At 38.3% G+C, this 17,452-nt stretch overlaps 1 protein-coding gene across 3 annotated transcripts in view; it reads left to right on the top strand.

Annotated features, from left to right (window-relative positions):
• The window catches only part of TSPAN9 (tetraspanin 9), a 286,567-nt gene that overhangs the window by 116,914 nt on the left and 152,201 nt on the right, over window positions 1-17,452 (top strand). For 2 of the 3 annotated variants that reach the window (XM_075070859.1, XM_075070858.1), the window contains one exon: window positions 16,459-16,538. In XM_075070859.1, the coding sequence (XP_074926960.1) occupies window positions 16,476-16,538 (63 nt within the window). In that variant the 5' untranslated portion in view covers window positions 16,459-16,475. Of the gene's footprint in view, window positions 1-15,554; window positions 16,539-17,452 lie in introns of those variants that run through there. The other variant, XM_075070854.1, reaches the window with a different exon arrangement.

Here is a 17,452-nt window from a genome sequence, read left to right as displayed (position 1 = left end):
CAAATATAATATGTTGGCTTAGCATGAAGCACAGGGTAGTTAGTGGAAGTTTTCTCTCCTACCCAAAAGTCTAGATTGGACAGTCCATAAAATACTGGCCAGATTAGTTCAAAACAGTGTTTGATGTTTTGCCAGAAAGAGCAAGAGATTTTCAAGCATGTATATCTATGTCCTCTGTGGAGCATTTAGAAATATTGGATTTGCTTGGTCAGTAAATTTTCAGTGATGCATAGTAATAAACCACAGTATTCATCACATTTCACTTGATTTGTGCCTACTAGAATTATCTTTCACTAGCTGCAGCAGCCTAAACACACTGATTAGTGTTTATTTGCTAATATTTTATCTGAGTATCATGGAGTGCAGTTCTGGCCATTAGAATGTATCGAGCTATTTATTAGGTGGTGGATTATTACAGCAGATACTGAATTGAGGAAACTGGTATGCAGATCTGTCATAACACCTATTTTTAGGTTCAGACCCTTAGTCTGATCTTTGACATTCATACCCCATATATGCGCTGCATTAGCATGTCATTTCATCAGCAGCATCTGATCACAGCAGAATAGCATCTCATGACGTTGATTGCAGATATTTCATTATCTGACTTTGAGACATGGCGACACCTCGTCTCTTATGCTGTATTTGGAGTCTGGAGTGTGAAATCAAATCCAGAACCCTAGTGTATACTATTGGCAGCCAATCTTAAACAGAACACCGCTGACCAAATGCCATTGGATGTTTGGCACAGTGGAATGTCACACAATGGGATCTTTCCTTGATCATGTATAGATGTTGGTGTACCTAGTGGGGACACCATTTTAATAGGCAAAATTGTATGTTTTGTCAATGCGAATCGTATAAATATAGTTTGTTATACAGACAAATTAGACTCCTGTACCATGAGTAGCAGTGGCGGATTAATGATTTTGCCACCCCTAGGCCCTGAAATAATTGCTGCCCCAGCCCCATATGAACTTGTTTTAGTATTTTTACAAATTCGTTTGAACTAAAATAAATCTAAATATCATTAAAATAATTGAACATTTACAAGTTTTATTATAAATAAAATTACAAGTACAGCAGACTCTTGCTTGAACGCACGTCTGTATAGCACAATTTCGCTTATAGTGCTGGGCCGAGCATGGATCCAAAGCCCCATGTTCAGGCGGGGGTCTGGTGTATGTCAAATATTTTTTTATTTTTATTTTATGTAGATACGATAAAAGAAATAAAAGTATGTGAGTAGTAAGTAGTTACATTTGTTTATGCCTATACCTTTTGAGCGGCAAATTTATTAATTAATTCTGTATAAACCAGAGAAGTTGTTAGATCCTTTTCAATTGTCAGGAGAGAAAGGGAGTTTAATTTTTCTTCACTGAGGTTAGCCCTCAAATAGTTTTTCACCCTTTCTAATGCCAAAAATGATCGTTCTGCTGAACAGTTTTTAGCAGGTGTGCAAACGAATATTGGAAGGCAATATCAATATTTGGATATATTGAATGAATGTTTTAAAATTGACTTTATTTTCATTTTCAGGAATTTCGTCACCTTTCAGATATGTTCGAAAATGTAAACACTCATTCACGAATGATTCTTCTAAATCTCCTTGGTAGCGTAGCTGTAATTTTTTAGCGTGAACTGTTATATCTGTTGTTGAAGTATTGGTAATATTAGAGAGAAACTGAAATCTGCCATACGTTTCTTGATATGCATTACTTCTGCGTTTTAATTCGGAGCATACAAGGTCTAGTATTGTTAAAAAGGTATCTACTTTAAATGTATCTCTACCACACATTTCCACTTCATCTTCGCGTGTCTCATGAGATTGAAGTTAACGCTTTCTTTTTCGGCTTGTGTCAAATTTGTAGTCTTCAGTATCAGATTTTTCTTTGGCTTTCTCTTCATACATATCAAACAAGTCCCGTATAGAGTTAATGTATCCTATTAGTGAGTTGTAGAGTTCTACAACTGTCTGTATATCAATATTAACATTTTGCAGTTTTTGGCTAGTTTATGTGAAATCGATCCAAGAGTGAGCTCCAAAATACAGCCATAAAAGCTGCCTCAAGTCAATCGAGTTTTCGCTGCAGGCTTACAGCTTCATTATGTGTAAAAGGTTTCTCAGTAGCATCTTCCTTTATTGTATTTAAGGCTTTAATTATAGCATTCCAGTTTTCACTCAAATTATAACAAGCTTCCTCTCGAGATGACCATCGAGTCTCAGAAAGTCTTTTATTAGTTTACTGCCTGGCTTCAAATTAGATAGTAAAATCTCCCACCAGTGAGTAGAGGCAGAAAAAAATGAATAAAGATGTTGAACAATTGAGAAAAATGAACATGCTTCTTGACAACTTTCTGCTGCACGTACTCCAACCAGACCTAAAGAATGCACAAAGCAAGGCACATACATGGCATAAGTTTTTATATTCTTTATTCTTGCTTGCAACCCACTGTGTACACCAGACATGTTAGTGGCATTGTCATATGACTGGCCACAGTAGTTTGCGATATCTAATTCATAACAATTCAAAGTTGAAAGTACAGCATCAGCTAACTGTTCGGATTTGTGGCCAGTATTTGGTAAAAAAACAAAGAAACCTCTCTACTGGTTTCTACATCATGGTTTACATATCTCAGTATAAAAACCAATTGATCAACATGAGATGTCGGGGGTTGAGTCAACACTTATCAAAAAATATTTGGCTTCTTTTACTTTAATAATATTTGAGATCACATTTGAAGCCATCAATTTTACAAATTCATTGCATATATAGGATGAAAGATAAGATACTGTGACGTGCAATGTGATTTGCTAAAAATGGATCGAATTCTGCAACAAGCTCAAGGGCCATCATGTAACTGCCATTATAAGGTGATCCAAATTTTTCCACCTTACCTCTAAATGCACGTCCTCTGCTTGAAAGTTTCTTTACCACTGCTACAATCCTCTTCAACACATTTCTCCAATAAATTTCTTCTTCCATTTGAACTTTTAAATTTGTATGAATTCTTCCAGATATCTCGCCTCTCTTCACCATTGTCAGTACATACGTATTATGTTCAGTTGAATTTTCATGTTCATGTAGTCAAGCTGATATGTTTTTCCAGTCATGGTGTCCATTCATCACCAGACTAGAGATCCCACCTAATAATTGACATGGGGCACAAAACATGGCTCCTTTGCTCTCTGAATATACAAGATAGTGCCGTGGCTTTACTTCACAGTTTAAAAGATGATGTTCAAACACATTTTTTGTTAGAACATGCATTTTATCAGTATGTTGCTTTTTTGAGTTAGTAAAATCACTATTGATATTTTGTTTAATACTATGTGTCGATACTCAATTGTAGCATCATTCAATATCCATTGGCCTGGGTCATTACTTATGGTAGATATTACAATGTCAGATTGAATTTCTGATTGACGTGATTTGCAAATCTCTGCAGTATTGTCAAAGATATCCAGATCAACATGATTCCCGGTAGTCTATGATATGCTAGTATTTGGAGCATTTTCTTCAACACTAATCGCAGCTGGAATTTCTTCATTAGTTTCATATCATATTTTCAATATCAACACCAATATTTTCACTTTGTACTTCACTACTGTCAACTATTTTTTCTGTCTCACTGTTGGCACTGACTGATACAACAAAGGAATCTATTTTGTGCATTTTCACTATCATTTCATTTTCCCTTTCTTTTGTATAGCATTTTTTTTTAAAACTGAGAACCGCTTAATTTCTTCCTTCTGGTCATATTAACGTTTAGGGTTCTCGTGAGTATGTTTACTAAATGGCATTGCGCCGTCATTCGTGGTTTCAATACGCGCTATGATTGGTAGAATCGCGGCATCACTTATGCCGCGATTACATAAATGCTGCTATTATAAATTTGCTGCCCTAGGCCTAGGCTTTGTTGGCCTAGGCGATAATACGCCGCTGATGAGTGGGAGGGGTGGATTATGTCTATGAGTTTGAGTCACTGCAGTGTTTAGTTCTGGGTCTGTGTATTATTGAAACAATTCTCTCTCCAATAATAATAATAGTTATAATTTTTTAAAAGTAATTTCAAGAGAAGTCAGCACTAATTGAAGGTGGTGGAGACAGATAGGTATGGCTGGGAATGGCGAACTGCGGCCACTGGGAACTGCGGGTGGCCGTGCCTGCGAATGGTCAATGTAAACAAACTGTCTTGCGACTCTCCAGCAGATCACCCTGACGGGCCGCAGATTGTCCACCACTGCTGTAAAGTCATCGTAGATGTAATTGGGTAGACACAGTGTCAGTGTAGACACTGTATTGCTTATATCGACATTTACTGGCTTTCAGGAGCCATCCCACAGCAACCCATAGTGACAATACAACCGATACAAGGGCTCCTGATAAGGACGCCCACTGCTGACAAAAGCCAAACGTGCGCACGCACAAGCGATTTAATAACTGGTGGCTGTACACGGATGTAAGTTAGGTAGACATAATTTTGTAGTGTATATGCAGCCATATTCTGCTTTTTCCAGTCCTTGTTATGGATCCACATCTCCCTTGCATAGCATTCATGGATCTTGAGTTGTTGTCAGGGTGGACTGATTTAAATCAAAGTGGTTTAAATAATCAGTTAAAATCAGCAAACAGGAAACCTTGATTTATATAATCAATTTTAATCATGTTTTGCTTTTGTACTTTTTATTTTCCTAAAGAAAGATTGATTCTCATTGATTGATAACGATTAAAGCATGTTGGTTTGCAACTAAATGTAACTTTTACACTATTGAGATGCTTCTTTTTGCTAACTAGGAGAATATATTATATCTAGACACATTTATTTAAGCCTTTATATAGCTTAACTTTTTTTTTTTTTTTACTAGATAATGATTAATTTTTACTTACAATTTATGCCATGTTCTACTTGGATGGAAAGTCCAATTCCGTGAATGCAATAAAATAGCATTTTATTATTATTGGTATGTTTTAATACAATGAAACTACCTTGTGCTAGACACACAAAGAAAAAAGTTGATCAAAACTTGTTTTGCATTTAAAACTATCTGATTTATTAAATTAAAGAGATGTTATTTGTAGTTAGTGAATTGAATTGATTGTTTCTGGTCACTAAGTCCTTCAAGATTTTTGAACTAGTAGATCTCATACTCTCTCACTTACTTTTTATTTGTAGATTGGAAATGAGAAACAAAGTATCCTAATTTTCAACTTCCAATTGGTTTCTTAACTTTGAATGAACTAATTGAATAAACTGAAGTGGAGAAAATATTCTCTCTGTACCTGCGGAAGATGTTACTGCTGCCAAAAGCTAGTTTAGCACTTCAGCAAACTCAGGTTCCATGTTAGTGAATGACTTCCACCAGTTCAGTGGTTGGACTTTCTTTAAAACTTGGCAGCAAACACGTACAGCTTAATATTATTTTATTTAATTTAAATTGTTTTAATATATTATAAATTTAGTCCTTGATAGGTTGTCAATTTCAAACTTAATTATAACGAGGTTTATTTTTTTAAACATACACCTGGATTTAATTTAAATAAAAAATCCAATTTATATAAATATATAGCAGTAAGTTTTAGCTACCCTGATTGTGACTTGAGCTACTGACAGAAAGAGGGCAGTCGTCAAGTTTCCTGGCAACAGTTTAGCCTTTTTGAAAGCCTGTTGTACCTTGGAGAAGGCCTGGATAGTTGAATTCTTGCTCAAAGGGTTGTATGGAAAAAGAATGAATGTGGAAAGTGTGTTCTGGAGATGTTTGGCAGTGTACAGCTGTGCCCCTCTGTAGTGTCCTCTCAGTTCCCCATCTGTAAAATGGGGATGAATAACATGACCGTGCCTCACAGGTGTGTTATGAGATTAATACATTAAAAATTGTGAGATGCTCAGATGCTACATTGATTGGGTTCTTTTTTTCCTTCTTTTTTGTTTTTGAGCTTTTGGGGGTCATATTTTCCAGTCTGTCTGCAATCATGAGGGCTGGAAACTTACTTCCTTTGGTTCTGATTCTTGTACAATCACATGACTTCAGGAACTGCGGCTTTGAGAAGAACGCCAAATAACTTGAAGCTTGCAATAAAATTGCAGGAGTTGGCCATTACTGGGTGTGCATCAGCCTGGAATTGTGGACTACAAGAGCTATATCGGAGCAATCTAAGTGACAGAACAAATTTCAGTTGCTCTGTAACTTACCAACATTGAGCCCCTGCTCCTCCACCATCACCCCCAGATTTCCTTCAGATCCGCAGCACTCTGTGCCATGTATCTAACACAGGCTAGTGTCCTAAATGCTCATTTTTGTGATAGGCTGGGCCTTAGTTTTGAGAGCTGTGGACTGGAAAATCTGTTTGTTCCTTTACTGTCTTTGTGCCAGATACTCGAATGTGAGAACAAAATGGATGTTTTGGTAGAAAATCTCATGATTCAATAAAATTTGTATCAGATTAATGAAACACATAATGTTTTCCATCCTGTAATTATTCAAAAGAAGGGCATCTGAGATGGTGTGGGAGAGAGGAGTGCATTTTACTGTAAGGTCCCGCTGACATGCAGAGGGAGCCTTAGGTGCTGCTAAATGGCCTTACTGCAGTATTTACCAGTCAAGTCTCATTTGCATGTGGAAGGAAGGGAAATGGCCAGTGAGCATACAATATGTTTTTAAAAAGCCACCTGGTATAACAAGGGTGTTTTTGTCAGGATAAGCAAACAGTTTGGTATAATTTATTAATTGAGCCATGCAAATGCCGAGTTGGTGTTCCAGCAGGAATAAGCCAGATGTAATCTCCAGCGCTGCTTCATGGCCTCCAAGTCGAGTGGCAAAAAGGCTCAAATGAACTGGAGCTTGTAAATTAATTGAGTGCTGCTAGGGCCTGATTCTGTGAGGTGCTGGTTAGCCTTCCACTCCCATTGTGCCCAGTGGGAGGTGAGACCATTCAGAAGCACAAAGTGTTGGTGTCTTGGGCCAAAATTTTCAAACTTGGTGCTTAAAGTTAGGCATTTACTTAAGTGACCTAGCTTTCAGAGGTGCTGAGCTCTAGCAGTTCTCATTGGCTTAACTTGGAAATTTTGGGTGCTTAACTCCCCTGAAAACTAGGTCAGTTATTTAAGTACTTAAATGTAGAATCAGGTGGCTAACGTTTGGGACACAAGCATGGGAATATTGGCTTTAGTAATGAATGGAAGAATAAAATGCTTTTGGTTTTGCTGCAAATTATAAATACATAATGATCTCACCATGCTCACTGCTCTTTTTTTATACCTTCCACAAATTTTTTCCTAGCCATCAGAGCCTTCGGATGAGATGTCAATGGTGTTCTACAAAGATTTGAACAAAAAAATGAGCTAAATATATTTCTCTGTGTTGATTTGCCCTAAATAACGAGGTATACAGTAAACAATCAACTTAATATTAACTTAAATCTGGTTTCCCCTTGTTTGTTTCCAAGTTGTGCTGGACAGTTCCATTCCTATGACCATCCCAACCTGTGTCCTTCTGTGATGTCACCACAGCCCTTCAGTCCTGGGGGAAGATGGGAGCTAGCCTAAAGTGAGATCAGAAAAAAGTCTGTAAAATATATATCTTTATACCCTGGCTTAATTCCATAGGGTATACAACAATATTTTTAAAACCTCCACTTATCTGATGCTTTGTCTAGGCCAGCTTAACGGTCCAGCAAGGCTGAGTGCTACTAGGTTAGCTGTGACAGCACAGAACTGTGCATTGTGGCACATGCAGCAAAGCAAAACTCACCAGTCTTCATTTCAAGGGGGACTCCAGAATTTATATTAAATAAACAAAAAAAAACCTCACATGTTGTTTATAATTAAGGCTGCGAGTCTGTCATGGAGGTCATGGATTCTGTGACTTTGTGTGACCTCTGTGATTTCTGCAGTGGCTGGTGGTGGCTCAGGGGCTGCCAGAGCTGGGCAGCTCCTGGGCCAGCAGCAGAAGTTTGGGGGTGTGGGAGGAGGCAGGTGGTTGGGAAGGGGGGGGGTGCTTACTTTGGGGTAGGGGGCTCCCTGGCTCCCACTGGCATTGCCCTGCAGCACCTCCTAGATGGAGGGACCAGGGGGCTCCATGCTCTGCCCACAGGCCTCGCCCCCACAGCTCCCATTGGCTGTGGTTCCTGGCCAATGGAAGCTGTGGAACTGGCGCTTATAGCGGGAGCAGCATGCGGAGCTCCCTGGCCCCTCTGCCACCGAGGACTGCAGGGACACACACAGCTGAGTAGGAAGTCCCTGAGGGGCCCTGCAAACCTCCACCCCCCAGCACCAGCTGGGATCCGGGGCCACCTCCCCCAGCACCCACCACTCCCAGACTGCCCCCAGAGCACCCCCGGCACCCTACCCACATTTTAGTTAGGGGTATATAGTAGAAGTCATGGACAGGTCATGGGCTGTGAATTTTTGTTTACTACCCGTGACATTTTTAGTAAAAGTCATGGACATACATGTGACTAAAACGTAGCTTTATTTGTAATTGGTATGGTGCTGAATACCTCATCTACCTCTTAGCATTTATAATAATACTTAGCGCTTATAAAGAACTTCTCATGAGTAGATCTTAAAGTTTTACAAAGGAGGTCAGTATCATTATTCCTCATTGTACAGATGGGGAAACTGAGGCACAGAGCAGTGGATAGGATTGCCCAAAGTCAACAAGTGGGCCTGTGGCAGAGCTGGGAATAGATCCCAGATCTCCTGAGTCCCAGTGTAGTGCCATATCCATTAGATCACACTTCAGTACACAAGTATATTTGCTTAGCCTGTGATCAGATCTGCAGGGATGACCCTTTGCATTGATGCCAATCATTGCTGACTTCAGTGGGGTTCTGTGCAGGTCCAGGGCTTTTTAAAGAGAAATGCCGTTGCAAGATTGGGGAATTAATATGCGTTTATGGTTACAAGCTCAAATTTAAGTTATTTTTAAATAATATACTTTTGAAATCTTGTAATATTTGGCATTTTTCTGAAAGCCCCAGATCCTGGAGTCATGGGAGGGATCATGAGAGACTCTGAGCTTTCATTTAAAAAAAATTTTTTTTCTAGCCATTGTAGAGAGAACCTTTAAAACATGAACCATGAAAAAGCTTAAAAATCAGAAAACAGATTAAAAAAAATCCAAATATAGTATTTTTAAAAAGCTTATAATTTTTAATTCAATTTCATGATTTTTGTATACCGGGGACTGGCAGTACTGCTACATGAATGTATGACATTTAAAGGTAGGGTAAATGATACAAGGATGGAGACAATTCCACATAAGGAAAGTACTGGAAATCACAAGGGGAAAGCCTTCCGGTACCCTTGTTAAAACATATACTGATATATATTTTTCATCATGTTGTGTAGTGTAGGTACAAGGCCACTCAGAGTAGGCAGCAGGGGACAGGTACCCATAATGTTATTACTTGACTGAAACATTAATAAGAGTACATTTCAGGAGATACAACATTTCAAAAACAGTCAGGCAAGCAGTAATTGCTCATTCTGTTGTCAGTTCAATGGAACAGAACGTTTAAGCAGAACCTGTGATGCAAATCAGCCATTGCTGTCGTCTAACAAATGATGATTTTTGGTGAAATGCAATGGAAATGTTCATGCAAAATCCCTTTTAATAAGAAAACAAGTCTTTCATAACATTTTAGGTCAACTTAGCTATGGCCCGATATTGGAAAGTTGTAAAAACAAGTTTTTAAAAAACTTAAGCCCAATAAAAATGTTTCCACACTTAGGCCTGGTCTACACTGGGGGGGGCGGAGGGGAGGGTGGAAATATCAATCTAAGATACGCAACTTCATCTATAAGAATAGCATAGCTGAAGTCAACATATCTTAGATTGAATTAAAATTACTTACTTCGCGTCCTCGCGGCACGCTGCGGCTCCCTTGTCGACTTTGCTTCCGCCTCTCGCCGAGCTGAGTTCATCAGTCGACGGGATAGCAATCAGGGATCGATTTATCACGTCTACACTACACACAATAAATCGATCCCCAATAGATCGATTGCTACCTGCCAATCCAGTGGGTAGTGTAGACTGTACCGTTAAAAATTAAAAAATCCAATGAACGGAGTCAATTTAAAACCCATAAACATCCCATTCGGTGTTTGAACCGCAGGGTGGATAAATAAATAATTATCACCACTTACAGATGGAGAAATTGAGGCAGAGAGTTTAAGGTTACGAAAGGTCTGAATTTTCACATATACATATAATTTGCAATTATACAATGTAAACTTTTGTGCTAAAGATATTATCGTTAAGGCTATGATTTTTGTCATGGACATTTTTAGTAAAAGTCATGGACAGTTCATTGGCAATTAACAAAAATTCAAAAAGCTGTGACCTGTCCCTGAGTTTTACTACAAATGTCTATGACAAAACAGGAAGGGAAGAGAGTCCAGCACCCTGCCCTGCTGTGGCTTGGAGCTGGGAGGGACCCCCACCTGTGGTGGCTGGGGAGCTGCGGGGGATTCCCCCCCCCACATCCGTGGGGACTGGGGAGCTGTGGAGGATTTCTCTGCACTATCCTTGGCCCCAGTGGCTGGGAAGCTGCCAGGGGATTCCCCCCTCCTGCCACCTGTGGCGACTGGGGTACCACGCAGCTCCTGGCTACCTCGGAAGGCGGGGGTACCCTGCAGCTTCCAGCAGTTGCAGGCTGAAGTCATGGAGATCTGCTGGTGGAGATCCGTGACCAAATCGTAACCTTAATTATCATTTGTGCTTCCTTAGTACGCCTCAGCTTAAATGTTATTGCTGTTTAATACAATTAAGTATTTGTCAGTTAGGAGCATACCTACATTTGTATGTCAGCTTACGGGGAAAAAGGTTCAGCTTAACTTGGGAGTTTAGAAATATGTTAACTTTCAGATCTGATGGACAGCGGGGCAAATTCTGTACAATAAACTCTCACTAAAGTGGAGGAAAAACAATTTAAAAGATGTTAAAGCAACTGTCTGCAATTCTGCGTGAAAACATTAGAACAACATTTTGAAGACATCATGCCCAAAATTTTCAAAAATAATTGGGCTTCTAAAGTCGTATTTAGGTACCTGTCCAATTTTCAAAAGTGCTGATCATGCAGCAGCTCTCATGTTGGTCAGACAGGAGCATACATTTGAATTTAGGAGCCTATCTTTAGGCTCCAAATTTTGGAAATCTTGGCCCCTGAAGATAGCTCATGAGAGAGGCAAATACAGTTCCCATCATCATGACAAAAAATAAAATAAATATTAGGATATTCACTCTTTAATACAATTTTGTTGGGGTATCTGTCTGTGAAACCATTTCTGACCTAGTTCTTGAACACACTGGGATGTTATCTTGCAAACTACAAACCTGAGTAACTTCACTCACGTGAGTTTTGATGGGACTACTTATGTGAAAAAGTTATTCATGTGCTTGATTACTGGATTGGATCCTGTCAGTATTGAAGCTGTGCTCAGAGAAGAGAGACAAATCAATGTTATGTATAGTGCATATTTCATGGCAAGGTAATGGAAATACTTAACAGTAAGCAGAACTTGTAGAACATGTCTGTCACTGCAGATACATCATATCTTTATAAAATCATAAATATAGGGCGGAAAGGGACCTTGAGAAGTCATCTAGTCCAGCCCTTGCTCTAACTCAGGTCCAAGTAAACTTAGACCGTCTTGACACGTTTGTCTAATGTATTTTTAAAAACCTCCAAGAATGGGAATTCCACAGCTTTCTTTGGAAGCCTATTTCAGTGCTTAATTATCCTTATAGTTAGAAAGATTTTCCTAATATGCAACCTAAATCTCCCTTTCTGCAGATTAAGTTAATTACTACTTGTCCCACATTCAGCGGACATGGAGAACAATTGATTACTGTCTTCTTTATAACAGCCCTTAATATATTTGAAGTGTTATCAGGTCCCCTATCCATCTTCTTTTCACAAGACTAAACATGCCCTGTTTTTTTAATCTTTCCTTATAGGTCAAATTTGCTAAATCTTTTATCATTTTTATTGCTCTCTCCAATTTGTCCACATCTTTCCCAAAGTGTGGTGCCCAGAAATGGACATAGTACTTACGCTGAGGCCTCACCAGTGCCGAGTAGAGCAGACAATTACCTCCTGTGTCTTACATATGACACTTATGTTAATAAATCCCAGAACGATATTAGCCTTTTTTGCAGCTGTATCACATTGTTGACTTGTATTCAATTTATGATCCACTATAGCCCCCAGATCCTTTTCAGCAGTACTACTGCCTCACCAGTTGTGCATTTGATGATGATATGATCATAAATTTAGTATTAGTATATAAGGATAACAACATATTACAAGGTGCTACTGGGTACATAGATCTAAGCTAGAAGAAAAAATGTATTTTCTGGGGCTATCAAGTGATTAAAAAATTAATCACGATTAATCATGCGATTAAAACAATTGCAATTAATTGCATTGTTAAACAGTAATAGAGTACCATTTATTTAATTTTTTTGTTTTCTACATTGTCAAATATATTGAGTTCAATTACAACACACAATACAAAGTGTACAGTGCTCACTTTATATTTATATTTGATTACAAGTACTTGAACTGTAAAAAACAAAAGAAATAATATTTTGCAATTCACCTAATACAAGTACTGTGATGCAATCTCTTTATCATAGAAGTTAAACTTACAAATGCAGAATTATGTGCAAAAAAAACCCTGCACTCAAAAACAAAACAATGTAAAGCTTTAGAGCTTTCAAGTCCACTCAGTCCTACTTCTTGTTCAGCCAATTGCTCAGACAAACAAGTTTGTTTACATGTGCAGGAGATAAAGCTGCCCGCTTCTTGTCTACAGTGTCACCTGAAAATGAGAACAGGTTTCTCATGGCACTGTTGTAGCTGGCAGCACAAGATATTTACGTGCCAGATGTACTGAAGATTCATATGTCCCTTCGTGTTTCAACCATCATTCCAAGGGACATGCATCCATGCTGATGACAGGTTCTGCACAATAACAGTCCAAACTAGTGTGGAATACCACATGTACATTTTCAATGTCTGAGTCAGATGCCACCAGCAGAAGGTTGATTTTGTTTTTTAGTGGTTCGCATTCTGTAGTTTCCTCACCGGAGTGTTGCTCTTTTAAGACTTTTGAAAGCATGCGCCACACCTCGTCCTTCTCAGATTTTGGAAGGCACTTCAGATTCTTAAACCTTGGGTCAAGTGCTGTAGCTATCTTTAGAAATTTCATATTGATATCTTGTTTGCATTTTGTCAGATTTGCAGTGAAAGTGTTCTTAATACAAACATGTGCTGGGTCATCATCCAGGACTGCTATAACATGAAATATACGGCAGAATAGAGCAGGAGACATACAATTCTCCCCCACGGAGTTCAGTCACAAATTTAATTAACACATTATTTTTTAATGAGCGTCATCGGCATGGAAGCATGTTCTCTGGAATGGTGGCTGAAGCATGAAGGAGCATACGAATGTTCAGCATATCTAGCACGTAAATACCTTGCAATGCCGGCTACAAAAGTGCCATGTAAACACCTGTTCTCACTTTCTGATGCCATTGTAAATAAGAAGAGGGCAGCACTATCTCCTGTAAATGTAAACAAATGCGTTTGTCTTCACAATTGGCTGAACAAGAAGTAGGACTGAGTGGACTTGTAGGCTTTGAAGTTTTACATTGTTTTGTTTTTGAGTGCAGTTATGTCACAAAAAAAATCTATATTTGTAAGTTGCACTTTCACCACACAGAAATTGCACTAGAGTACTTGTATGAGGTAAATTAAAAATGACTATTTCTTTTGTTTATCTTTTACAGTGCAAATATTTATAATCAAGAATAATATATACTTTGATTTCAATTACAACACAGAATACTCATATATAATATATGAAAATGTAGAAAAACATCCAAAATATTTAATACATTTCAATTGGTATTCTATTGTTTAACGGCATGATTAAAACTGCAATTAATTGCAATTCATTTTTTAATCATGATTAATTTTTTTGAGTTAATCGCGAGAGTTGTCTGTGATTAATAGACAGCCTTATTATTTTCTCAATACATGTGGTCACATAGTTAAATGCTGTATTGTAGTGTGTATACATGAGAGGTCAGAGCTAAGGTTGTGCATGATTTTTGCATTTCCTGGCTTGAGTGCTTCACTGTGCAAATGGTCTGTTAACATTAGGTTTTATTTGCATGGATTTCTATTTTTTGTATGGACAGTTCCTTTACACAATTATTGGTGCTCTTATGCCCGTTTATGAACACCCACAACTAATGTGAAACCAGTTTTAAAACACCAAGCAAACCCAGAAAACTCCACATGCTCCAGGGGAGTCCGCTTAGTGTAGGTTTTCCAGATAATATTGGAAAGCTAACACAGTATCTTTGTTACAGGAAGTCTTGATATCATTATCCCACTTGTGTTGTAGAGTCATGCCATGAGGCATTACACTGCCAAGTGTGAGAATTGTCGCTGTCTAGAAAGGAATAGGACATTCAAGTCAGAGTTTGTTGTTCACAGACATTATCTATAATGAAAGAACTCTGAAAGAATACTGTATGCTAGAGCAATGGTTCTCAAGCAGTGGTACGCGTATCTCTGGGAGCATGCAGAGGTCTTTCAAGGGTTACATCAACTCATCTAGATATTTACCTAGTTTTACAGCAGGCTACATAAAAAGCACTAGTGAAATTATTACAAACTAAAATTGAATACAATGAGTTGTTTATACCGCTCTATATACTATACACTGAAATGTAAGTACAATATTGATATTCCAATTGATTTATTTTATAATTATGTGGTAAAAATGAGAAAGTAAGCAATTTTTCAGTAACAGCTTGCTGTGACGCTTTTATATTTTTATGTCTGATTTTGTAAGCAAGTAGTTTTTAAGCAAGGTGAAACTTGGGGTATGCAAGACAAGTCACAGACTCCAGAAAGGGGTACAGTAGTCTGGAAATGTTGAGAGCTACTGTGCTAGAGTAATCTTTGACAAACCAGTTAAATAGTGTGTAAATAGCTGCAGGCTCAGATACTGTAACATTCAGGAGATTTAGGATTGATTGATTACTTTGTAAAAAGACAGCAGCTCTGTGTTTCACGTTATGGTTAATTATATCATAGTTGATGGCATCATACTATGTGCGTGTATAACATGAGAAATGTGTCTATTAGACAAACACTAGGTGCTTGCCCGTTCCAGTTGCTTGTCCCACGCCATTCATTTAAGCAACAAAAAATGTAAAAGTATATAGTTACTGTTAATTTCACTGGGGGTTTGTTAACTTCAGTGTATCTAATCCTTACTTTTTACAGCTCTTTATTACATTAAAAGAGTATCATAACTTCATGATTCTTGCCCATAAACAGCTAAACAGTACTTGACATTTAAAGAGATTTTCTCTTGTGCACTTGTATAGTCAGAGTAATACTAATCCTGTTAAAGATATTATGTCATGGAGGCATTCCTTGGGGGAAGGCTTGTTCTAATTGGCTAGATGTAAAGTAGAGGGGAGGGGTTATCCAGAGAGTGGATGTATTACTTGATAGTTAGGTCAGGGATTTCTGTGGGAAATGCCCAGTGGTTGCAGTTGCTGATGATTTCACATCAACAGCAGTGCAACACTCAGAGTGAGCTCCAATAGCTGATTACTGAATGAGATACTGCAAACGGGTTAAAAAAAAAATGAACAGCATGTGAGAAGCAGTCAGAGTGAGGCAGAGAAGAGAGCTGAGAGAGCAAAAAAAGTGCTCAGGCTGGAGAAAGTCTTCCCCAGATGTACTGGACTGCCCTTTTGGAAATGGATATAAGGACCATCTGCTGTCTGTAGATCAGAGGACTGAGAGTGAGAAGAAAGAGTTTGTGGTATTTTAAATAAAAAGCTAAGTTATTCATAACCAATTCATCAAGATGTCATGAGATTGTTCCTGCATGGGATGCTGGTGCATAAATCAAAGCTGCAGATACCTATTGTACAGCTTACTTTGGTATAAAAAAGAAAAAAGAGCAGCCATGCAGGGAATATTGCAATAAATTCTACAGTGGTTATGTGATTTGTTTATTAAGATAAAGAAAAATCATCCTTGCATGACTGTGGAGTTCATAAGGCACTGCGTTTTAATGCTGAGAGATGCTAGACATTAAATCTGACAACTGTGAAAAGAGAGATCATGGAGAAGTCAAGTAGTGAGGATTCTTCAATTCACCGTAGTCCATCTTTGGATAGCAAGGACTCGGACTTTGCTAAACCTTCTACCTCAGGCAGGCAGTTTGGTCGAGGTTTTACTGCTGGAGCTTTTTACGGCACTGCTGGATCACGTACTCAGAGCCACACCGGGGCTGGAACAGGGACCGGCATTGGAACTGGGACTGGCATAAAAAGTGACAAATACAATGCACCCAAAGGCAGCAAATATGTGGTGTTTTACCTGGATCTATCTTTTGTTTTCCTTTTAGAATTTAAGAAGTGCAACATGGCAAGAGGCTGCCTGTGTTGTTTGAAATACATGATGTTCCTTTTCAATTTAATGTTTTGGGTGAGTACTGCCTTTTTTTCAATTGCCTTCATTTGTTAGAGTTCTCTGTACTACTGCATTATGTGCATGGTGCATCTTTTCAGCACTACCGTAAGCTTTTTTTTCTCTTCCCCTCTCTTGTACCTGCATGGAATATTTACAGTGCTAAATCTGTGCTCTATGGGAAAATGTACATGTTTCCTACAGATTTTACCTTCCCATTACTCTAGTTTGATTACAGATTATTAAAACTGGAGTCTTTTAATTCATGTATTTTGACCAGGATAAATTAGAGACAGACGGGACCTATTTACCATTTAAAATGATTCAAATCAGTTAAGTGGAATTTTTTACATTCTTGTATAATGCCTTATGCTGCTTTAAGTTGCAGGTTAATTTAAACCTGAATTATGTTTTTGTTATCCCCATCAATCTTCCCTACTTTTCTAATGTAATTGACAAACTGCTTTTCAAACTGAATGAAGTTTGGTCTCATTTTTTTCCACCTTTTAAAAATATACATATATTCTAGTCCTTAAGATGTCAGCACAAATGTAGAATGACAAATGACTCCTGATTCAGTTTCAGTCGCAGTTGTCCAAATTGGTGTGTTAAGTTGGAGACTAGATCTTGCTTTTGAGGGATCAAAACTGATTTTGCTCTATCAGCCAGGGAGCGTGAGGAGTTGTAACAATGCTTCAGCAAACAGATTCAAAGTGTAAGGACTACTTTGAGCAAACTAATGTCATGTACACTTGGAAAACAAGGATGTGAAGTCAGCCAGCTACTAGGCATCCCCGTTTGAACAATATGGGGGGGTGGGGGGAATGCAAGCAAATTGAAATGTCAAGTAGGTTTCAGTAGAGCGCAGCACAAAATTGTTTTATCAGAATTAAAGGTCAGCAGTTTTGTAATGATTAGGAAAAGCAATTATA

The sequence above is a fragment of the Chelonoidis abingdonii genome, chromosome 1, assembly GCF_003597395.2.
Source record: "Chelonoidis abingdonii isolate Lonesome George chromosome 1, CheloAbing_2.0, whole genome shotgun sequence".
NCBI classification, from domain to species: Eukaryota; Metazoa; Chordata; order Testudines; family Testudinidae; genus Chelonoidis; species Chelonoidis abingdonii.
Note: the sequence above shows the minus strand (reverse complement) of the source record. Positions and strands in the feature narration are given on the sequence as shown.